At 48.3% G+C, this 25,018-nt stretch overlaps 1 protein-coding gene across 5 annotated transcripts in view; it reads right to left on the reverse strand.

Annotated features, from left to right (window-relative positions):
• Positions 1-25,018, reverse strand: part of LIMS1 (LIM zinc finger domain containing 1) — a 161,561-nt gene that overhangs the window by 29,101 nt on the left and 107,442 nt on the right. For all 5 annotated transcript variants that reach the window (XM_030569432.1, XM_030569424.1, XM_030569442.1 and 2 more), the window contains exons 3-4: positions 10,332-10,398; positions 857-977 (exon numbers count right to left, since the gene is read on the reverse strand). In XM_030569432.1, the coding sequence (XP_030425292.1) occupies positions 857-977; positions 10,332-10,398 (188 nt within the window). The remainder of the gene's footprint in view (positions 1-856; positions 978-10,331; positions 10,399-25,018) is intronic.

Consider the following 25,018-nt stretch of genomic DNA (forward strand, 5'->3'; position numbering starts at 1 on the left):
TTCAAAATGTTCTCCCTCTATTATATCTTAAAGTACCACTGGCACTGTGTGATATAAGGTAACTGATATACCCAGAAGGTGACCCTGATGGAAAGTCTGAAGGTGTAGTGGAACATTAGTTAAATGCTTTTTTTAAAGTATTAAAAAAAAAATCAATATTTAACATTTACATTTCATTCTTGAGCTGTGTTCTCTGCACATGAGAGACTTGCTTGAACCCCTGCCCCATAAAGGTACCTTACACGTAAACAGAGATACTTCAGGTTTCAGAGTGGTAGCCGTGTTAGTCTGTATCAGCAGAAACAACGAGGAGTCCTTGTGGCACCTTCAAAACTAACACATTTATTTGGGCATAAGCTTTCATGGGCTAAAACCCACTTCATCAGATGCATGAAGTGAAAAATACAGTAAGCAGAATATATATTCTAGCACATGAAAAGATGGGAGTTGCCTTATGAAGTAGGGGGTCAGTGCTAACGAGCCAATTCAATTAAGGTGGACAAGAAGGGGTGAATACCAAGGGAGGGAAAATTACTTTGTAGTGGTAACGAAGCCAGTGCAATCAAGGTGGCCCATTTCCAACAGTTGACAAGAAGGTGTCACTTCCACCTTAACTGAATTGTATTTTTCACTCTGATGAAGTGGGTTTTAGCCCAAGAAAGCTTTATGCCCAGATAAATTTGTTAGTCTCTAAGGTGCTACAAGGACTCCTCGTTTTTTTTTTTAGAGATACTTCAGCTACTCCTTTAACTGTGTTTTATTAAAGAGGTAAAGATTTTTAGAAGCCTTAATAAACTGTAAAGCCTTTCACCACCACTTTGCTTATAATCAATGCAGAAGGGGGTGAAGGATCTACCTGCCAGCGTTCTTGACAAATCCAATATCTGCCAGTACTTGTTGGCAGATGTCACAGCAGAAGCATTCTGGATGCCAGCTATTATTCATAGCTTTAATAACACGACCGATAATGAACTCACCTGTAGGTAAATAAAATATCTGGATGTTAAAAAATAAAACAACTTTCTTTTAAATACCAAAGTGATTTAAGTAACACTGTATCAAAGTAAAATAAACCAAAAACTCCCAGCTTGCGGGTTCAGGTATATGGCTCCAGGGGCTCTGGTTCTCAACCTTATTCTTGGCTACAAATCCAAAGCAAATTCCCTTAGTAACAAAGCACTTCCCCTTCTAGCTAACACTTTATTTACTCACCCTCCTTCATACACTTCATTTTCTGTATATCTGTGTTTTTCTTTTACCATCCCTCACCTTTTCCAGTCATCTGATCTCTTATGCTGTTTTGGTACTCATGCAGTTCTTTATTCTGCATGGACTTTTTCCTAATTACTTTCTCCTTTCTGCTTTGACTAACCAGCAGATTAGCAGGATTTTTGTTTTGTTTTATACTCTAGTAGTTCCCACAGGCTCTAGGCACTTTACAAATGCAGAGAAAGACTCAGTCACGGCTCTGGAGAGCATACCATCTACTGAAGGATAAAACACAAATCAGGTGATGATAGATGCAATTCTTGCTGGCCAAGCAAAATGAGGCTTCACACTCAACTTGATGTCATTTCTCTATTCGTCTGTCTAACATGGTAACTTTTGAAAACTATGTCCAATTTTGCTGACACTCAGAAAAACTGGAATAAAGAAAGTTACTTATATTTAGTAACTGGAGGTTCTTCAAGATGTGCAGTCCCTATCTGTAGTCCATTGTGGGGTATGCATGTGCTCCATGTGCCTGGAGCTGGAAAATTCTGAAAGCAGTGTCTGTAGGTCTTCACGTGCACCCAGGCTCACCTTAAGCCTCCAACTGAGGAGCTCAACGGCAGGACCACCTCTCTAGTTCCTTCTCTACTGCGAATCAGAGAAGATCTAAAGCAGAGGGGAAGGAAGACAGGTAGTGGAATATAAATAGGGACCACACATCTCAAAGAACCTCCAGTTACTATAAGGTAAGTAACTTTCTGTTCTTCTGAGCGCTGGTTCCTATGTGTATTCCACTGTGGGTGATTGACAAGAAGTACTCAAATAGGAGGGTGAGAGGTTGTAGATGGCAGAGCTGAACAAAGGACTGCTGTTCCAAAAGATGCATCAGCAGAGGAGTCCTGTACCACGGCATAGTGTATAATAAATGTGTGGACTGAGCACCATGTAGCTGCTTACAATTATCAAGTAGAAGCACCTACTGAAATGAAGACATAGACTTGCGTTCTTGCAGAATGAGCTCTTACCCCATGGCGGGGGGGGGGGGGGGGGGGGGGGGGGGAAGAGGGAGATTTGCTCTGATATCAGTTGTCTAAGTACAGGCCAACGTCCATTTTGAGATTCTTTGAGAGAATATAACCTGACCCTTGGCCCTGTCCATTATGGTGACAAATAGTCCAGGGGATTCCCTGATTGTCTTCATTCTCTGCAGGTTATGAAAGGCTAAGGCTTGCCAAACATTGAGGGAATGGAGCCTCCTTCTGAGAATGTGTGACGTTTTGGGAAGAATACAGATAAGCGGAAAGGCTGGTTCAGGTGAAACTCAGACTGGGGGTGAATTCAGGGTATAAATGTAATAGAAACTTGTCCTTATGCAATATAGCATAAGGAGGCTCTGCCATCAATGCCGCAAGCTCATCAACCCACCTGGCTGAGGTGATGGCTACCAGGAATGTGACCTTCATGGATAGGGGAGACACGAAACAAGAAGCTAATGTTTCAAATGGAGACTTAGTGAGCACTGAGAGAACAAGGTTGTCCATGTAAGCTCCCCGACTCAACAGGAATGCATCATAATCATCATCCTTTCTGGTGTGAAGGCGAGGAACGGAACACCAACACAAACCTGATGGGGATTTTTCCACCATGACAGGAACAATATCACTTTGGTGCTCGTGCTCATGTTTGGTGAGTACAAAGTCAGAAGCCACGCTTGTAGGAAACAAAATAGAGTCTTGCAAAAGGCGAGACGTGCATGAGGCCATATGACCTAGGAGAGAAAGACAGATCTTGACAGGCACCCTGGGTTGGTTATGAACTGATCCATGTTAACATTCATAGCCTGAAACCTGTCTCTCGGAAAGTAAGCCCTTGCCTGATTGAACTTAAGTATGCCCTGATGAAGTCCAAAGTTAGGGGTGAGAACGAATTTTTCGGCATTTATGCTAAACCCCAGAGAGGAGAGGAGTTGTAGCAACTGTTGCAATAGACACCTGGGGCTCTTGGCGTGACCTGGTGACAAGGAGCCACTCATCGAGGTAGGGGAAGATGGTGAAATCACAGCATCTGATACAGACTGCTATGACAGAGAACACCTTGGTAAAGACCCTGGGGAAGGAAGCAATGCTGAAAGGGAGTACTCTGTAGTGAAAGTGAGTGGAGGTGACTATGAATCTGAGTAAGCACTGGCGAGTGGGTTGGCTGTCCATGTGAAAGTAGGCATCCTTCATGTCAAGAGCTGTAAACCACTTGTCTTTTTCCAGCTTATATTGAACTATAAATGCCAACATGACCATGCAAAAGCTGGATTTGCAAATAAAGCAATTTAGATGGCAGTGGCCAAGAATAGGTCTCCAACTGCCTTTCTTTTTGGAAACTGGGAAATATGTCAAGTAAAAACCCCTTATTTGGTACTGAAGAGGAACCTGCTTTATTGCTCTTCACTATAAGAGAGATTCCACCTCTTGTTTGAGAATGTTCTTGTGAAAGTGGTCTCCGAGAGGGAGGAGGGAAAGGGGGTTTTGGAGGAGGTAGGGCACAAACTCTATTATACAGCCAGAATGGATAATGCTGAGCACCCATTTGTTCATTATTGCTGCACTCCAGGTGTTGAAAAGGAGTACTAGATGACTCACCCAAGAGTGTGTTGGCAGTCAGGCCATGTTGGACTCAATGGCTTACACCTCCCATCTAAAATAATGTTTCAGTGAGGGCTGGGATTGGAATGAGGAATCTGCTGCAGAAAGTGTGATGAAGAAGGTTTTTTTTTAACTCTCTGCTCTTAGGGGTTGCTCATAAGATCTCAGGTGGAAGAACTGTTGAGCCATCAATCACCAACTGAAGGTGGAATTTTCTCTTTAGGGTATGTGCATATATTCCCAGGGAGTAGAGGATGCCCCTGGAGTCCTTTAAAGTGTGTAAGGACTCATCCATCTTCTGATTAAACAGATGAGTCTCACTGAAGGGAAGATCATCCATGGTGTACTGGACTTCTCTGAGATGCGTGGAAGTATGGAGCCATGACTCCTTGTGCGTCACAATGGAAGTAGCCATTGCCCTGGAAGATGTATCAGGTCTATCTACTGCTGATTGGAGAGTGGTCATGGCAACCATCTAAGAGCCTGGAAATGAGCTTTGTCCTGCTGTGGGAGACATACTTAGCCAGCAGTGGTTGGTAATTGGCTATCCTGAACTGGAGACTAGAAGAAGAAAAGATCTTCCTTCCTAGTAAGTTGAAACACTTGTTGTCCTTATCGGTCAGGGTCGATCTCGGGTGTTGCTGCCTACATTTCTCTGCAGTGGCTTGGACCACTACAGAATTGGGAGCAGGGTGAGAGAACAGAAATTTCACACCTTTGGCTGAGACATAGTACCATTTCTCTGCCCTCTTAGGGGTAGGAGTGCAGGTAGCTTGGGTATGCCAGACTACTCTAGCTGACTCCAGGCTTTGTTAACCAAGAGCATTATTCTACTGGAGCTGGAGGACTGAAGGATGTCCAGGAGCTTGTGTTGAGGATCCTGAGCCTCCTCAAGAGGAATCTTCAGTTCCCATGCAATTCTGCAAAGGAGTTCCTGGAATGGCTTATAGTCATTGGGGAGCAGGGTGGGGAAGGATGGAGACATAAGAGTCAGCACCTCATCTGGCAATAAAAACACGAATCTTATTGGCGCCAACGGCACCACCGGATCCGGAGCATATTCTTCCGCAGCAGGAATTGGAGGACAGCTCCTGTTGTCTCCTCAAAGGGGAGGAAAGGGGTGACTCCCTAACAGATTGAGCCAACTACAAGATGGTACTGATCCCATGGCCTAGAGTATGGCCAATAGGATGGATTGAACAAGGGGTTGTGGTGGTCCCCATGGCATGGGGTACCAACAGTTCTGAGGTGAGTGAGGAGACAGAGGTTGGTCCCAAGTTGGGGCAAGTTTTCTGACGGGGAACGTGTGTCTTGGAGGAAGAAGGCATAATGGTTCAGTGTGATTCAGAATCTCCCGATGAGAAGAAAGCCAATTCCAACGGTGGTACCGACAGTGCCACTGGAGTGAAATCACAGCCTGAAGATGGAATAAGAGACAGATTCCTCCCAAAGGCAGCTCCCCTGGTGGAGTTATAACCTTTCTCAAAACAGGGGGAGCCGATGGAGTGAGAGACTCCAGGCCTGGAAGAGGTGTGTCCTGTCCACCCACACCCCTAGAGCTGCAACAGAGACCGTCTGTGCCAAAGCCACTGAAGGCAGAGATGGTACCATGGATAACTGCTGCTCTTGACAACGCATCTTTGTCAGTGCTGGCAAATCCCAGGATTTGTGCTTGGGAGGTACTGGAGGGCCCAGTATGTTATGCCTCTGAGACTTAGGACGTACTAAGTTCTCTTGGGCTGAGCTAATGGTCAGTTTAGGCAGGACAGAATCCAACTTTTTCAAAGTGTATTTGGAGGAAGACTCAGACTCACGCTTATGCTCCCTTTTCCCCTGACAAGATCCTGACAGGGGATTTCTAGGGGTAAACTCCTTTGCTCCTGAGTTGGACCTCGTGGCAGGGGGTGTGCTCCTTGATTTATCAGTTCAATGTACAGGGAGGGGTCCCTGGCCTGGGTCCAATTGCAGCTTTGTGGCCTTTTCTATTAGATGCTTCCTGCATACGGCTGGGGAACAAACAGCAGATGCTGCACCTTACTGTGATGGGGGGCTTCCCTGAAGCAGTATAAGCACTGTTGGTGGTCATCGCTGACTGAGAAGGATTGCAGGCAGGAAGCAGAAATTTTGAAGTCCTGGGCGTAGTCCAGTACCCAAATGGGGTATCGGCATGGGGGCATGCTTCCCATGTCAGGGAAGACTAACTATAAAACACTAAAACTGTCAGATAAAAACTAGAATATAAAAAAGCTGTTTACAGATATCTAAATATATTTTCACAGATAAAGAAGCTAAAGCTTCGGATACTGAAGGTTCCAATCTGGACCAAGCGGCAGTGAGAAGGAACTGGAGAGGCAGTTGGTCAGCCCCACCCTTTATTTCCTAAGTGGGAGGCACAGGGTGACCCAGGATGTATGTGTGGACCAACAGACGCTGCTTTCACAATTCTCTGGCTCTGGATGCATGGAGTGAATGCATACCCACAGTGGAATACAGACCAGGACCAGCACTCGAAGAAGAAGCCTGAGTTACACACAATGGCCATACGGTGCTCCAGGCAGAGAGGCATTATGAGATCAGAGGTAACTCAACCAGTCATTATTCGTTCTGTCCATTTCATTTTCATACTTCAATCCGGGACTTAAATTCATCCGGAGCCATCCAGAGTGGAGCTCCAGTAAATATTTTAAAACCTGCAGAAGCCCCAGTGTGCCCTGTGGGGCAGAGCCGTGCACCCCACAGGGCAGAAGCCCCATGCCCCTGTGCCTCCCACAGGGCTGAAGTTCATGGCTCCAGGAAATACTGGGGAGGGATTTAAGCTCTGCTTCAATCCTATTGGTGAAATGAATCAGCAAATGGAACTGCTGGTTAGGATTGAGCTGCTTTGCTAGACTGCTGGGGTCGTAAAGGTTTAGGACGGGAAGAGTGGGGGCTCTTTCACATCAGGAGCTATACTGGCTGAGTAGGAGTGAGTTTCAAGAGTTGCACTGTGGCTCTGTCCACACTGTGCCTAGCTCAGGCAAGATCATTTACCTTTGCCCAGTCACAAGTGTTTTAGTTCATCTAAACAGTATCCATTTGATATTGCAGGCAGAGAGATTTGTTAAGGAGAGAAATGACCAAGAAGGCAGCAGAATTAGGGCAGGGGGACAGCACACCAGGTACTTGTGGGGAGAATGGAGGAATGCATTGAGCTGCTCCTCTGTGCAATGTGCTTGGCCTACAGAAACAATGAACTCCATCGTCCATCTAATTAGTCATGTTTGTGTTTTTGTTTGAGTTATACACACTAAACTCCTTCCCATATCTTCCCTCTACCATTCAACCCACTCTGCCTACTAGCAATCCCTAGCTTTAGATCTAGTGTCCATAAGCCCCTCTCTGCCAGCATTCAACCTCGTCCCGTCATACAAATAAGCAGTTCACATATAAGATAAATAAGTGAAATAAGTAGCTTCCTGTGGACTTCAAGGAAACAATGGGGCTTCAGGAGAGATTTAAATGAGGGGAGGGGAGTGACTTTTCAGACCAGCTCCGGAATGGCATTCCATGCACAGGACAGTGTTGAAGAAAGCTGAGAAACGATTATGGAAGGAGCAGGCAATAAGGGTGTGACATATCATTCTGTATTTTTTATGAAAATATGATAGGAATATGACATAACAGATATACTTTATGCAAGATGGTTCATGAGATATAATTGGAAAGATTATGATTTACTGAATGTGATTATCCTATTTATATGCATGTATCATTTCTGTATCTGAAATTAGGAATATTGACTATGTACTTGTATTTCAACTATGCTACTTTGGGTGATGCCCACTGCCAACACTTCAGGTACAACAATGGACAAGCCAGACAGCGCAGATGGCCCATCAACAAGGACAATGGACTGTAAAAAAGCTTAGTCTTCCTGTGAACCTGTAGGTCAGTCTGTGAAGAATGGTTGTAAGGGCCTCGGCAGAAACAGACTTCTTGTAACTTTCCACTGTAAAGGAAGTGGGAGTCAGACTAGGAAACAAAGGACTCCTGCCTTATGCAAATCCTATTTAAGGGTAGGGAGTGAGGTAATCTGGGTCCTCAGTTCTCCCCTGCTACTCCACCCAAGATGACTGCTAGGAACAACTAAGACTGAACTGGGGAAAAGAACTGAACCCAGGCTGGAAGGGCATCTGGCTTGTGAAGAAGATTATTAGAACCACATTTAGGGTGGACCTTACATATAACCAGTATCTTTAGTGTATTAAACTTGGTTTGTTTGCTCTGTTTTATTTTCTTAGTAATCTGCCTTGTTCTGTCTGCTACCTCCTTAACTACTTAAAATACACCTGTTATAGTTAATAATTGTATTTCTGGTTTTCCTCCACATTGAGAAAAGAGGTGAATTTCATATAATTTGGGGTTTGTACTCCAAGGGGGGAGGGGTGGACATCTCGGTGCTGTGGCAAGTCCCCTAAGATGAGTCTTCCCAGAGCGGATCTCTGGCCCTCTGTTCAGCTGGGTATGGCCCTGCCTGTGTGCTTGGCTGGAAAAGGCTGGGGAGCCTAGCCCGTCAACAGGACCAGCTTTAGGAAATGCGGGGCCCAATTTGAACATTTTCGGCGGGGCCCCAGCAGGGATGACTTAAAAAAAAATGTAAAAAGAAGCCTTTCATTTCTTCACAACTGGTTCCCTATAAAAAGTTCTGATTTAAGGGATGTGCCACAGTATGTATTTTTTGTACCAACAGGGTTACCATATGTCCGTATTTTAAAAATTCCTCCCAGATGGCAATTTAAGAACCAAAAAGCCTGACATGTCTGCGAAAATATGGATGTATGTTAAACTTACCTAAACTTCTTTTTTAAAAAGATAGGCCTGGACTAGAAATGAGCTCCGTTTTGCATGTGTGGGTCCCCCACACTCCCTGGGACTGTGCTAGGGTAACCAGATGTCCCAATTTTATAGGGACAGTCCCAATTTTGGGGTCTTTTTCTTATATAGGATCCCCCAACCCCTGTCCCCATTTTTCACACTTGCTGTCTGGTCACCCTAGGGTGTGCACATGTGTGGGTCCCAGCTGCTCCCTGCCCCTCTCATTGAAGCAAGTGTGCAGAGTTACTGCCCTGGGAACTGCAGGGCACCAGTGGACACGGGGCTAGCTGGAGGCAGGGCAGGGGCTGGCTGGAGGTAGGATCTGGCTGCAGGCAGGGTAAGGGGTGCGGGGCTGATTGGAGACAGCGGTGTGTGGGGCTGGCTGGCTTCAGGCAGGGTTACGGGGGTGCAGCAGGGGTTGGCAGGGCTGGAGGCAGAGGAGTGTGGGACTGGCTGCAGACAGGAGCTGGTGCGGGCAGGGCAGGGGATGCGGGGCTGATGTGGGCAGGGGGTGCAGCAGGGGCTGGCCGCGGGCAAGGGGTGCGGGTACAGCCCACCCTGTATGGTGAGTGCCCGCTCCTCCACCGGGGTAGCAGCAGCAGCCCGGGGCTCAGGGGCCATTTAAAGGGCCCAGGGCTTCCTTGCTTCCACCGCCCCGGCTCTGTAAATAGCTGCGGGAGCCCTGGGGAAGCGGTGGGGCTCCAGCGGCTATTTAAAGGGCTGAGGCAGTACAAGCAATGGGAGCCCCAGACATTTTAAATAGCCCCGCAGCCCTATCCCAGGGCTCCAGCAGTGGGGCTCTGGTGGCAATTTAAAGGGCCTGGGAGTTCCAGGCCCTTTAAATTGCCCCCTGGAGAAGCTAGGCCACCCCGGTACAGCACACCGGCTCTTGCTGGTACGCCGTACTGGGGCTTGGGCGCGGGGCCCTCTTAGGGGTGGGGCCTGATTCAGGGGAATTGGCCTAAAGCCGGCCCTGCCCATCAAGGCCAGGTAAAGGGGACCCAGGCTGGGAGAATAGTCTGACTCAGTGGTGCCCAACTCACCAGGTGACATCCCAAGGGTTCAACCCGTCACAAAGGGTATTCTCTCATTGAAATAGAGACGATGCAAATGCACTGGGTGAGTCAGTGCTAAGTAAGGCCTTAGAAGTGGCTTGAAGCTTAAAAGGGTTTGAATTTGATGCAGTAGAGATGAGGGAGCCAGTGTTTTCATGAGATGGGCAAGGAAGATTATCTTACTTTGTACATACTGGAGTAGGACAATGTAGGTCTTGAGCAGACCAATTAGGAAGTGGTTAAAATAATTGAAACAGGAGATGATGAGAGCCTGTCTGAGAGTTTTAGTTGCACAAGAACTTTTTTTGTTACATCATATCAAAAGCTCATGAAGGCCTTAAAGTGCTAACTCAATCAAATGCTAAATCACTAATCATTCTGAATTAATTCATCCATCTTTTAAGCCCGACTGCCTGCTTCTCTTTATTCAAATAAATCCTTTGGTTATTTCCAACATTTTCTGAAGTCTACCTTCACAGGGAACATTCACAAGGATTACATTTGTTTCCAAGGTTATATGTTGAATTTACATTGGATGATCAGTATGAAATACTACCCCTGCTAGAAAACTTACCACACTGATGACAGCAAGGGGCAAAAAGCATCTGAAAATCATGTTCACAATATTTCCTTCCTTCGAACTGTAAATGGGAAACAAACTGGAAGTTAGAGGAATAAGAAGTGTACTTCACATTTCACATCAATAATATACATACCGTCACAATACCGTATCATTCCCAGATGCAATTAAATTGTAAAAGATGACTTGGCTATAACAAAGAGGACACACACAGAAACAGGTTTTTGTAGTAGACAAACTGATCAACCCCTTTCATACTAAATCTAGCTACCTTACGTTAATATTAAGCATGCAATACACTATTTGTTACAGTATTAACTCTCCTTTTTAAAAGCCGAGTGTCTAAAGTTTTTGCTCTGTGTTATCTTGTACATTGTCAGACAATATTTAAGATCAGACAGGATACAGAAAATCTGATGCAACATACAGTGCTACAGACAGGAATTAACCTTTGAATGACTGGATCAACTTATAAACACCCTTCCTACTAGGAAGCATTTTCCCTGAACCCCTCTGATCACCTCTGCACTCTGCACTTCCTGAAAGAATGGCCCCACATATTGGAGGAAATAAATGCAGGAGAATGTTCACGTAAAAAATCTCTGCAATTTACTGTGCAAAACAGCTTTCCAGCTCAGTAGTATAACACAGAAAAATGCAGGAAGAGAACTTCCATTCAAGGCTAAGGAGATTCATATCTGATCTCTTTCTCAACAAAGTTCTAGATTTAGAGCTTCAAACTGGCGCATTGCAGAATTTGAGGCCAGACGCATGGCTTGAATGTAGATCTGAACTTTCTCAAAGTCCAGGGTGCTTCAGACATGATTTTCTGGTTCAGGCTCATCTTCACAGAAACAGGTGGGAAATGATTTCAAGGAAGTGAAGGTAGTGCTGTAGGACAACTTCTGTAATAATATACAGACAAACATGGCTTGGAGTGAAGGGGAGGCACTGCTCATGTGTGGGTGCCTTCAGGCATCTCATAACCCAGGAGTCGGCAATCTGAGGCTCCGAAGAAGCATGCAGCAATTTTGGCTGCCCCCATGCAGGCAGCCATTTTTTGGGAGTGTGTGAAGTTCAGGCTCTGGCCGGGAGGCGCTTACAACAGCTCCCGGACAGCGGTGCAGCAGGGCTCTGGCCCCACGCTGCTCCTGGAAGTGGCTGGCTGCTGCCACATCTCTGCGTGCCCCTCGGGAGGAGAAGGGAACCGGATCTCCGTGCACTGCCCACGCCCACAAGAACCACCCCCACAGCTCCCATTGGCTGGTTCCTGGCCAATGTGAGCTGTGAGGACGGTGCTGGGGGCGGAGGCAGTGCACGGAGATGCCTTCCCCTCCCCCCACCAGGGGCGTGCAGAGACGTGCCAGCAGCCAGCCACTTCCAGGAGCAGCATGGGGCCAGAGCCCTACTGTGCCACTGGCCAGGAGCCGCCTCCCAACCAGAGCCTGCACTTCACAACCTCCACTCCCACTCCAACACCCTGCACCCAAACTCCCTCCCAGACCCCAAACCCACTCCTGCACCCCTATCCCCTGCCCCAGCCTGGAGCTCCCTCCTGTTTATATTCGAATGGCAGAAGTCACATTAAAAGTGTTGGTGAGTAGTAATAACTTTAATATGTCAATTATTATTAGTTGATAAATTCTAACTCTACAAGTAGCTTTGCACGTGATGCTGCTCTTGAAATATTTTGGACAAACACAAAAAATGGCTCTTCTTCTTTGAAAGGTTTCCGACCCCTGTCATAACCAGATGCAAATGCTAGCTATGTTAAAACCAGACACACATCATTAGGTTTACTATAAAACCTATTTGGTATTTTACAAATTGAGACAACCATTAAAATGGAGGCAATGGGGAGCATTTCCAACTGGAAACTAAAAAACAAAACAAACTCAGTGAATAGTAAGCATAAATTAGGAACAGTATAAGGGCTTGGCTACACTGGAGAGTTGCAGCGCTGGTGATGGGGTTACAGCACTGCAACTCACTCTGTGTCCACACTTGCAAAGCACGGCCAGCGCTGCAACTCCCTGGCTGCAGCGCTGGCTGTACACCTGGTCTGCTTGGGGTGTAGCGATTCCAAAGCTGGTCATCAAGTGTGGCCACCAAAAGCACTTTTATTGGCCTCCAGGGTATTAGGAGGTATCCCAGCATACCTTTTCAGCCACTCTGCTCATCGTTTCGCACTCCACTGCCCTGGGCTCAGGTGACCCGCCCTTTAAATGCCCCAGGAATTTTAAAAATCCCCTTCCTGTTTGCTCAGCCAGGTGTGGAGTGCAATCAATCAATCAATCAATCAATCAGTGACCATGCCTCCACGCCCCAGACGAGCCCCAGCATGGAACACTTCCGAGCTGCAGGACCTCATCAGTGTTTGGGGTGAGGAAGCTGTGCAGTCACAGCTGCACTCCAGCCATAGAAATTATGATACCTATGGCCAGATATCAAAGGCCTTGCTGCAAAGGGGCCATGAACGGGACATGGTACAGTGCAGGGTTAAAGTAAAGGAGCTGCGGAGTGCCTATTGCAAAGCCCGTGAGGGAAACAGCCGCTCAGAAGCTGCCCCCACGACCTGCCGTTTTTACAAGGAGCTGGATGCCATACTTGGGTGTGACCTCTCTGCCAATCCGAGGACCACGATGTAGAGTTCAGAGCAGGGAGAACTGGGGGAGGGTGTAGAGGAAGCCGAGAGTGAGGCTACTGGGGTGGAGGGAGACACCCCGGAGTCCCAGGAGGCATGCAGCCAGAAGCTCTTCTCAAGCCAGGAGGAAGCTAGCCAGTCGCAGCAGCAGGAACTTGTTGGTGAAGAAGAAGCAGAGGAGCGGGTTTCTGGTAAGCAGCTTTTATTTTAAGGATGGAAAATTTGGGGGGGGGGGGGAAGGGTTATGGCTGCATGCATGCATGCCTAGATGTGGAATAGCCCATTGATTTGGTCTATCACGTCTCTGTAATCGGCCTCAGTAATCTCTTCAAAAGTTTCAGCCAGAGCATGGGCAATGTGCTTGCACAAGTTTATAGGGAGAGCCACTGTGGTCCTTGTCCCAGTCAGGCTAACGCGTCCGCGCCATTGTGCCGCGAGGGGTGGGGGGATCATGGCTGCACACAGGCAAGCTGCATAGGGACCAGGGCGGAATCCACATTGCTGTAGAAGACCTTCCTTCCCTCTCTTCCCAAGTAACACGCAGCAGTGATATATCTTGCAGTAAAAAATCCTGTTGAAAATGTAGGGATAGTGTTCAGTGTAGGCCCCCCCCAGCTGCTCTCTGCTTTCCCCAATGCACAGAAACCCCAGTGAGCCCTGACTCAAGCAGCTCCCCTTCCCAGAGGAGTAACTGCTGTGGCAATTGTGGGGGTGGTGTTCAGTGCACTTTCCCCACAGCTGCTCTCTGCTTTCCCTAATGTACAGAAACCCCAGTGAGCCCTGACTCAACCAGCTCCCCTTCCCAGGTGAGTCGCGGCGGAAACACTCACTCCATTACTCACCATGTCTTCACTGCTGTGGCCTCTCTGTGCTATGTTTGCTATGTGTAAATGATGCTACAAATAGTCTACAAACTCCTTCACTGTGATAATAAACAATGCAGACTCTGTATTAAATGTTTCTATTTCTGTTTTTTCCAGTGTCCTTGAATCCTCTGGCCCTATCACAGCCTGCTGAAAAATTACAGAACTTGAGGCGTAAACCAAGGAAAAGCAAAGAAGATTTGGTGAAAGCAGTTATGAATCAGTCTGCCAGAGAGAGTAAGAGGCTGCAGGACTGGAGAGAGAAAATGCATCAGTGGAGGGAAACACAAAGCAGGAGAAAGGAATTGGCTACCAAGAAAAGCACAAAGCAGCTGATAAGCCTCCTGGCACTCCAAATGGACTGTGTGCAGTCTCTTGTAGCCATGCAGGCAGATCAGTACCGAACTAAACCCCCCCCCCCCCAAGCTCTCTCCCTTGTGCCCCAGTGTTTGCTCAAAACACCTTTCTCCAGCAGCCTGGTTCTTACCACCACCAGCTGCCCCCAACACCTGTACGTTCACCTACCAGCCCTGAGAACTACGACCCTTACCCTATGCACTCAACCCCCACCACCATGCAGCATATTAATCCTGAAGTGCAGCAGGCATTGCACAGCAATCTAGGCAGGACATATTCAAACCTCTGAATGTACAGTTCACCACCCTACCCCCCTGCCCTTTTATGTACTGTATTTTGAATAAATGATCTCTTGGCTTTTAAAACAGTTTTTATTATTGCAGAAAGTGAAAAATACTGTACCCCAAGGGAAAAACAGGCACTGCAAATCATTGTAACCACTGCACTTCACACTCGTGCAAAGCACCAAACATTACTGTTGGCTTTCAGCCTCAAATTGCTCCCTTAAGGCATCCCTAATACTTGAAGCCCTGTGCTGGGCCTCTCTAGTAGCCCTGCTCTCTGGCTGTGCAAATTCAGCCTGTAGGCATTGAACCTCGGAGGTCCATTCCTCACTGAATGTTTCACCCTTCCCTTCACAAATATTATGGAGGGTACAGCACACGGATATAACGGCGGGGATGCCACTTTCCCCCAAGTCTAGCTTCCCATATAGACACCTCCAGCGTCCCTTTAAACGGCCGAAAGCACACTCCACAGTCATTCTGCACCGGCTCAGCCTGTAGTTGAACCGGTCCTTGCTCCTGTCAAGCTTCCCTGTATACGGTTTCATGAGCCATGGCATTAAGGGGTAAGCGGGGTCTCCAAGGATCACAATGGGCATTTCGACATCCCCTACTGTGATCTTGCGGTCTGGGAAAAAAGTCCCGGCCTGCAGCTTCCTGAACAGGGCACTGTTCCGAAAGATGCGTGCATCATGCACCTTTCCAGGCCATCCTGAGTAAATGTCAGTGAAATGCCCACGGTGATCCACAAGCGCTTGGAGAACCACTGAGAAATATCCCTTGTGATTAATGTACTCGGATGCCAGGTGGGGTGGTGCCAGAATAGGAATATGCGTCCCATCTATCGCCCCCCCCCCCACAGTTAGGGAAACCCATTTGTGCAAAAGCCACCCACAATGTCCTGCACGTTCCCCAGAGTCACAGTTCTTCTTAGCAGGATGCCATTAATGGCCCTGCAAACTTGCATCAACACTATTCCAACGGTCGATTTTCCCACTCCAAACTGGTTCGCGACCGATCGGTAGCTGTCTGAAGTTGCCAGCTTCCAGATTGCAATAGCCACCCACTTCTCCACTGGCAGGGCAGCTCTCAATCTCGTGCCTTGCGCCGCAGGGTGGGGGCGAGCTCAGCACACAGTCCCATGAAAATGGCTTTTCTCATCCGAAAGTTCTGCAGCCACTGCTCGTCATCCCAGACTTGCAGGACAATGTGATCCCACCACTCAGTGGTCTCCCGAGGCCAAAGGCAGCGTTCCATGGTGCTGAGCACATCCGTTACTGCCACAAGCAATTTAGTGTCTTGCGCGTCAGGCGAATCAATATCATCGTCTAACTCCTCACTGTCACTTTGGAGCTGAAGGAATAGCTCCACTGCCAAACGTGATGTGCTGGCAACATTCATCAGCAAGGTCCTCAGCAGCTCGGGCTCCATTTTTAACAGAAATCGCGCTGCAGACTCACAATGGTGCCAAACTGCTGGGATCTGTAGCGATGCACCACGGGGCGTTGGGACAGGAAGCGGAATGACCCGCACCCTTTCGTCCCCTTCCCACAATCCACAGCGCCAAAATGGAACGAGGTGCTCTGTGGGATAGCTGCCCACAATGCACCACCCCCAACAGCACTGCAAATGCTGCAAATGTGGCCACACTGCAACGCTGGTAGCTGTCAGTGTGGCCACACTGCAGCGCTGTCCCTACACAGCTGTACGAACACAGCTGTAACTACCAATGCTGCACAAATGTAAGTGTAGCCATACCCTAACATTTACACATTAGCACCGGTATATTGCTCTAAGGATCAGATAATTTTATCTTTATGAATCATTATACAGCAGGGTGAATCAAGCTAAACTGTCTAGCAGGGTGGCCATTTTATGATGCAGATTGCTCTCTGCTATCAACATGAGATCCCAAGCTTAGTTCTCACGCTGAACTTCACTGGGGTCACTAGGAATGAAAAGCCAGTACTCTTACAGTGAGTTATCCAACCTGTCTGATGTTAGCACAAATCAAATGTGCCAGACACTCTGTAATGACAAACAGCATAAAGCTATAAAACAGATTACATATGAGTTGGAAAGGATTTGGACATGAACATAGAGTATGAAATCTGAACGCTTCCTGTTTTGTGTTATTGAGTGATACAATGGAGCTCTATCTATACATGTTAACTCTGTTTGGAGATCAGTGCCACTGCACACAAATCTATGTAGGCTGAACAGGTTTTCCTTCTCTTCTGATTGTGTAAGCAGGCATATTGTTTGTTTTAATCTATTTTTAGCTCACTTCTGCAGTACCCTGTGGCTGATTCTACTGTTTACCTAGCAGCAAAAACCCTCAATCCCTGGTAACTAATCCCACAATACACATTTTTAAGACATATACAGGAGTTCCAAGAATCAAAAGTTTCCAGGTAGAAAATCTTACCTCAAAATAATCACTAACTAGTTGCAAATCTCCAGGTCTTTAATAACTTACTAGAAAGATATACAGTAAAAACTCTTCCTTCAAGGACCCTCTCCTTAAGACTGTTTCTGCTAAACACCACCCATACTGAGAGTGGCCTCCAGGTACTACTCTAATATAAATAATAATTAAGTTTGCCATGTTAATTGCAGCAGCATCCTCTGGGCCTGCCATAGGCTGTTAAATATTTAAAAAACAAAACAAAACATCCCCACACCTCAGAAGCAAAACTCTCCAATGCTTATGCCTGATTTAGCAAAACCATGAATTGTTATCCAAGCAACACTCATAATCTTCTTAAAATGCAGTCCGTCCCCCTTGAACTTACTGAATAAAGACTGGAAGTGGTTGAGTCATTAGAAAACCTAAAACTTAATTTCCCCCAATACTAATTTCTCCCTACTGTTACTCACGTCTTCTTGTCAACTGTTTGTAATGAGCCACTCTCTTACCACTTCAAAAGTTATTTTTCCTCCTTTGGTATCCTGCTGTTAATTTATTTATCTCATTAGACTGACCTCACACTTGGTAAAGCAACCTCCCGCCCCCGGCATTTGTCCTTTTATTTCAGATCATTTCTCCAGTTTGGAAGGTCTCTCTCTATAAGTCTATAAACTACTGTATGTAAAGTAAACAAGTTTTTTTACTTGGGGCTGGCCCTGCTCAGCCTCTGCCGGCCTGCGCTGAGTAGGGCCGGCAGCCGGGACCCGGCTGGCAGCCATGTGCCAGGCAAAATCAGCTCACGTGCCAAAGGTGGCATGCGTGCCGTAGGTTGACGACCCCTGGTCTAGCTCCTTACAAACTGATTATTTGCTACATTATCTTTCCAGGTACCAAAGTTTAGCTGACTGATCTGTAATTCCCTGGGATGTCCTTATTCCTCTTTTTATAGATAGGTACTATATTCGCCCTTCCCCAGTCCTCTGGGATTTCTTCCATCCTTCACAAATTCTCAAGGATAATCGCTAATCGCTCAGAGATCTCTTCATCCAGTTCTGTAAGTTTTCTGGGAAGTATTTCATTAGGTCCTGCTGACTTGAAGACATCTAAGTTGTCTAAGGGCTTCTCTACATTTAAAATGCTGTAGTCCTTCAGCAAAGACAATACCTATGCCAATGGGAGGGATTCTCCTGTTGGCATAGGTAATCTGCCTCCCTGAGAGGCAGTAGGTAGGATGGAAGAATTTTTCCATCAACCTAGCGCTGTCTATTCAGGGACTTAGGTTGGCTTAACTATGCTGCTCAGATGTGAATTTTTCACACCCCCGACATAGTTACACTGACCTAATTTTCTAGTGTAGACCAGGCCCAAGTAATTCTTAATTTGTTGTTTCCTTATTTTAGCCTCAGATGCTACCCTATTTACTCTGATGTTCACTAAGGCTATGTCTACACTACATAGCTTTTAGCGACATGGCTGTCTTGCCACAGTCATGCCACTAAAAGTCGTGCAGTGTAGCTGCTGTCCATCAGCTCTCCTGACGACAAAAATCTTCTACCCCCAATGAGCAGCGTTTGTGTTTTCAGCAGGAAAGCGCTCCTGGTGACAACATGCTGTTCATATTGGCGCTTGTTGTGGCAAAACTTTTGTCCAGGGGGGCGTTAACACCTCTGAAAGACAAAAGTTTTGTCATTCAATTGCCAGTGTAGACATAGCCGAAGTTAGACATCTGATCACCATTAACCTTATTGGTGAAAACTGGAGGGAAAAAAAGCATTTAACACTTTGGCCATTTCTGTGTTTTCTTTTATTGTCTTTCCCTCCTCACTGAGTACTGGGCCTACTCAGTCCTTGGTCTTTCTCTTGATTATAATGTATTTGTAAAACGTTCTCATTACCTTTTCTGTCCCTCACTAATTTAATCTCATTTTGCGCCTTAGGCTTTCTAATTTTGTCCCACATGCTTGTGTTGGTTTTTTTATATTCATCCTTTGTAACTTCATCTGGCTTCCACTTTTTGAATGACTCTTTTTTGAATTTAAGGTCACTGAAGATCTGGTTAAGAGCCATACTTCCTATCTTTCCTATGCACTGGGATAGTCTGCTCTTATGCCCTTAAAAATCTCTCTAAAAAACCGTCCACTCTCCTGAACTCTGTTTCCCCATTCAGTTAAACATCAACACAGAAAACGAGCAAAAACTAATGCAGAGCCCCCAGCAATATCACCGTAGGTGACACACAAACCAGTTCAGGAAAATAAAATGGCCCATTTCTCAAACTGATTTTTTTTGAAAGATGAGGTAATTCAGCTAAGAGGTAGATGAGGGAGGAACAATCCATTCCTTCACCTTCTCCAATCACTTTCATTGCTTTGATGTGGCAGAACATCTTGGGAGAAGCACGGCATTTAACAGAAGCCCCTTCTTTAGCCATGATCTTCTGCGACATCTGCCTAGTTGCTCCCATACCCTGCCTTGTTTAAGAACAGGTTGGCTTTTGTCCCCCTAAATCATCCAGAACACTCCTCACTTTCACGGCTAGATATTAAATATCTGGCCAGGCAGATTTTGTGGAGGAAGGGCAGACCATGTGCTTGTTCCTTAATTTCTGAGCAACAGGACCAGGAAATGCTCCAAGGGATCCACTGCAATCATTTCACTGGCCCCTTCACGTTTTGAACAATTGAGGGATCAGACGGCCCAGAGTACATGTGCATATTTCTTAGCTCCGGAATACTTACATGACCTATTCCTAGAACAAGAGTCCCAGCTGGTGGGGGGCGGGGGGGACTGGCTGGCCTCCCTGTACCACAAAGTAAGGAGTGAGGGAGCTAGGGGCTCCCTGGTTCATCGAACCACCACAGAGCTAGTGCACACGTGATTGTGCACGGGGAGGGCAACCCAGCAAGGCAGCTAGTATGGAAGCACCCAGTCTTCCTCTTAGCCTATGCACAACATGCCTCAGGTGACACGTGCCCAGGAGTCATCACTGAATTTGATCCACTGACTGGGTGTGGATTTTCCTAGCAGGCAGAATGTTACAGCTCAAACACCATTGAGCCAACTCAGAGACAGTAATAGGGACAGGGTCCAAAGGCCATCAAGAGAGAGCCACTGTGGGGGGTGGAGGGGCAGCATGTGGTATGGTCCGTACCTCTGCACATAAAAGCAACTGGGGAAACTGAGGCACAAACTGACAATACCTGTGGCCTACACACCAGCTGTAATTAATTAGTAACCAAAATGGGGAAAGTAAGGCATATGCCTAGTCTGGCGGATATCAAGACACCAGCCAAAATCGGGGACCTTCTTTGGGGAAACTGAAGCATGGCTCAGGATGGTGGGGGTCCCAGCAACAGGATGGCTGGAACCAAGTTTGGGATTATGTGGAAATGACTAAGGAAAGGATGATGAACCTGCCCTGTACAATTTATTGACAGATACTCCCAGATATTTTAGGTGAATAAAGTTGTGCCTAATTAAACTGGGTGCAAGCAAATGATGTGTGTTTTAATATGGCTAAATGTAAATGTATACTTCTCGGAACAAAGAATGTAGGCCACACGTACAGACTGGGGGATGCTAACCTGGGAAGCATTTATTCTGAAAAAGATTTGGGGGCCATGGTGGATAATGAGCTGAACAGGAGCTCCCAGTGTGATGCTGTGGCCAAAAGAGCTAATGTGATCCTGGGAGGCATAAACAAAGAAGTCTCAAGTAGGAGTAGAGAGGTTATTTTACTTCTTCATTTGGCACTGGTGTAACCACTGCTGGAATACTGTGTCCAGTTCTGGTGGCCAAAATTCAGGAAGGATGTTGATAAATTTGAGAGGGGTCAGAGAAGAGCTATGAGAATGATTAAAGAATTAGAAAAAACTGTTACCTACCTTTCATAACTACTGTTCTTCAAGATGTGTTGCTTACGTCCATTCCATTCTAGGTGTGCGCGTGCCCACGTGCGTGGCCATCAGAGATTTTTTGCCATAGCGGTACTCATAGGGCCGCACTCATGCCGCAACATGCCAGGCACTGCCAGCCCACACCCACTCAGTTCCTTCTTGCTGAGAGCTCCGAGAGAGGGGCGGGAGGGTGGGTAATGGAATGGACATGAGCAACAGATCTCAAAGAACAACAGTTATGAAAGACAGGTAACCGTTTTTTCTTCTTCAAGTGCTTGCTCATGTCGATTCCATTCTAGGTGACTCCCAAGCAGTATCAATAGAGGTGGGCTTGGAATTCACCATCGTGGAGCTTGAAGTACAGTTCTGCAAAAGCCACTGTCATCTCGCACCTGCTGAGTCAGTGCACAGTGTGACACAAACGTATGGACGGACGACCAAGAGGTGGCCCGACAGATCTCTTGGATTGGCACTTGCGCCAGGAAGGCTGCTGAAGATGCCTGCATGCTAGTGGAACGAGCCATCACAATTGCTGGCAGGTGCACTTTTGCCAGATCGTAGCAGCAGTGGATGCACGCTGTGATCCAAGATTAAATTCTCCGGGCTGACACCAGGCAGCCCTTCATCCTGTCCGCAGCAGTAATAAACACCTGTGTTGACGTACGGAGTGGCCACGTTCTATCCATGTAGAAGGCCAGCGCCCATCTGATGACCAGTGTATGCAACCCGTGCTCCTCGTCTTAGATGCATGAGGCTTCAGACAGAGGAACAGCAGGTAAATGTCCTGGCCCGTGTGGAACCGGGAAACAACCTTGGGCAGAAAAGCTGGATGCGGATGTAGCTGGACCATGTCCTTGCAGAAGACCACATAGGGCAGCTCTGATGTGTGTGCCCTGATCTCGGACACCCACCATGCCAAGGCCAAAGTGACCAAGGACGACACCTTCCAGGAAAGGAGCAGGAGGGAGCAGGAAGCTAGGGGTTTAAAAGGAAGGCCAATGAGCTTCAAGAGCACCAGAGTCAGGTCCCATGGGGCAACCGGATCTCGCTCTAGACCTTTCAGGAATTGTGTCGTCATGGGATGGGCGAAAACACACCTGCCCTGAAGCAGAAGGTGGAATGCAGAAATGGCCACCAGGTGCACCTTGACCAAAGATAGCAACAAGCCCTGGAGCTTTAGATGCAAATAGTCCAGGATGTTCTGCAACAAGGCCTCCTTGAGACGAACGCATTTGTCGAAGGTCCAACATGTGAAGCGCTTCCACTTGGCCACATAGGCAGTCCTGGTGGAAAGCTTCCTGCTGCACAGCAGGACCTGTTGGACTGTGGTGGAGTACTCTTGTTTGTCTGTGCTTAGCCACAGAGTAGCCATGCTGTCAGGTGCAGTGACACCAGGTTCAGGCGCAGCAGATTGCTGTGGGATAGCAAATCCGGACGGAGAAGTAACTGCAGTGGGTCAGCCACCAAAAGACTCAGCAGCATGCTGAACCAGTGCTGGTGAGGCCACGCCAGGGCAATGAGAATGACCAACATTCTGTCTTGCTTCACCTTTAGCAGTGCTCTGTGGATAAGCAGCACTGGCGGAAAGGCGTACATCAGCGCTCCCAACCATGGGATCAGGAAGGCATCCGACAGGGAACCCTCGTCCCCGCCGTATAGGGAGTACAACATGTGGCACTTCCTGTTCTGCCTGGACACAAACAGGTCCACCTGGGGAGTCCTCCATCATTGGAAGATCAGGTTGACCATCTCTGGATGGAGGGACCACTCATGGCAAGAGGAGAAGGTCCTGCTGAGGTGATCTGCCAGGATGTTCCTAGTTCCAAGTAAGTGAGCAGCCACCAACTGGATGGCATTCTGCACACAAAGGTCCCAGAGTCTGAGCATCTCTTGACACAGGGCCAAGGACCTGACGCCACCCTGCCTGGTGATGTAACAACATCGCAGCCGTGTTGTCCATGAGGACCAGCACCATCTTACCTTTCAGGTCGGGCAAAAATGCCTGACAGGCCAGGCACACCACTTTGAGCTCCCTGACATTGACACAAAGAGGTAAGTCGTGCTGCAACCAGCGACCTTGGGTGCTGAGCTCGCCCAGGTGGGTTCCCCAGCCCAGATCTGATGCACCCAAGACCAAGGTGAGCGACGGTGATGGGGACACAGCACTGACTTGGGGGTCTAGCCACCAGTTCAAGGACGAGAGGATGCAGTCTGGCACCATAATCGCTCAGTCTAGGGCAGGGGTCGGCAACCTACGGCACGTGTACCAAAGATGGCATGCGAGCCGATTTTGCCTGGCACGCGGCTGCCAGCCAGGGTCCCAGTCACTGGCCCTGCTCAGCCTCCTGCTGGCTGAGTGAATGGAACCCCAGACCGGCAGGAGGCTGAGTAGGGCCGGCAGCACACCCCCCCGCTTTCCCCTCACCGCGCTCGGGTTCTGCGGCTCCCGGGAGTGTGAGCCGCCGCTGCCCCTCCCGCAGCTCCCACCCCGCTGCCTCAGCACTCCACTTAGAGTTTTGATTCCACGTGGAGCTAGCATCTGACCGGCATGGGCATGGTAAGGGGAATCCTGGGGGGCAGTCAGGGAGCAGGGGGAGGATTGGATGGGTCAGGAATTCTGGTGGTCCTGTCAGGGGGCAGGGAGTGGTTGGAATGGGATGTGGGAGTTCCCAGGGATCAGTCTGGGGGCAGGGATGTGGATAAGGGTTAGGGCAGTCAGGGGACAGGTAGGGTCCTATGGGGGCAGCTAAGGGGGGGGTGTCTCAGGAGGGGGCAGTCAGGGGATAAGGAGCAGGGAGGCTTAGGTAGAAGGTGGGGTTCTGGGGGGCAGTTAGGGGCAGGGGTCCCAAGAGGGGGCAGTCAGGGGACAAGGAGCGGGGGGGGGTTGGGGGTTCTGACGGGGGCAGTTGGGGTGGGAAGTAGGAGGGAGTGGATGGGAGCAGGGCTAGGGCAGGGCTCTCCCCTCTTTTTTGATTGATGAAATATGGTAACCCCAGGCGAGGGAGGAGCCAGGGGGCGCACGGGGGCTGGCACCCGCATACATCCACTGCAGCCTGCAGGAGCCCCCGGGGTGGCACCAGGCCGCAGCCTAGGCAGGAGGGGCGGGGGGGCACAGCTGTTCCCTGCTAGCGGTGCCGCCGCCTTTGCAGGGCTGCTGCCCCCTGCACCACGCTGGCTCCTCCATGGCTGGGGCTCGCTGCTGCCACAAGCGGGATGCTCTGGCTCTCCAGTACATCCAGAAGGCAGCTCCTCCCTGCCAAACTGCTGCAGCAGCCCAAGCCCGGCAAAGCCAGTGAGTGGACTCGGTGCAGAGGCCACTGGATTGGGGTGGGGAGGGCTCGTGGGGGGGCTGTGCCCCCTCCGGGGGAGTTCAGGGGGCGGGGAGTGGGGGAACCTGGTGTGGGAGCAGTCCCTGGGCATGGCTGGCCCCTGGGGTCTATAAAGGCTTGTTGGGATTTGCCCCTCAATGAACCAATGTGTGCGCGCGGGGGGGGGGGGGAGGTGGCAAGGTGGAAGTTTCACCTAGGGCACAAAATATCCTTGCACTGGCCCTGCCCCAGGGGGTGCGTGTACCCCAGGTTAAGAACCACTGCACTAAACTGATAAGATCTGTATTTTAATTTAATTTTAAATGAAGCTTCTTAAACATTTTTAAAAGCTTGCTTACTTTACATACAACAATAGTTTATAGAGTTATAGAGAGACCTTCTAAAAACGTTAAAATGTATTACCGGCACATGAAACCTTAAATTAGAGTGAATAAATGAAGACTCAGCACACCACTTCTGAAAGGTTGCCAGCTGGGAACGTAGACCATTGCTAGCCATGTTTGCAGGGGTCGCAGATGAAGCCGGGAGTACCCGACCATGTATGTGCACGCTGCCATGTGGCCCAGCCGCCGCAGGAAACTGTGTGTCCTAGTGATCGGATGTCTTCTCATGTGGGCAATGAGATCCACCATGGCCTGAAAGTGTGCTTCTGGAAGGAAGGCCCTGGCCTGCGTGGAATCAAGAACTGCTATGATAAACTCTATGCGCTGGACTGGCATTAATGTGGACTTTTCTGTATTTATTAACGGGCCCAGGTCACTGCAGGTGGAGCGCACCAGATTGAGGCTTCTCCACACCTGTTCCAGAGACCTGCCCTTGATGAGCCAGTCGTCGAGGTATGGAAAGATCAGGTCCCCTCCGATGTCTGAGGTAAGCCTCTACTGGCACCACGCATTTT

This window comes from Gopherus evgoodei, chromosome 1 (assembly GCF_007399415.2).
Source record: "Gopherus evgoodei ecotype Sinaloan lineage chromosome 1, rGopEvg1_v1.p, whole genome shotgun sequence".
NCBI classification, from domain to species: domain Eukaryota; kingdom Metazoa; phylum Chordata; order Testudines; family Testudinidae; genus Gopherus; species Gopherus evgoodei.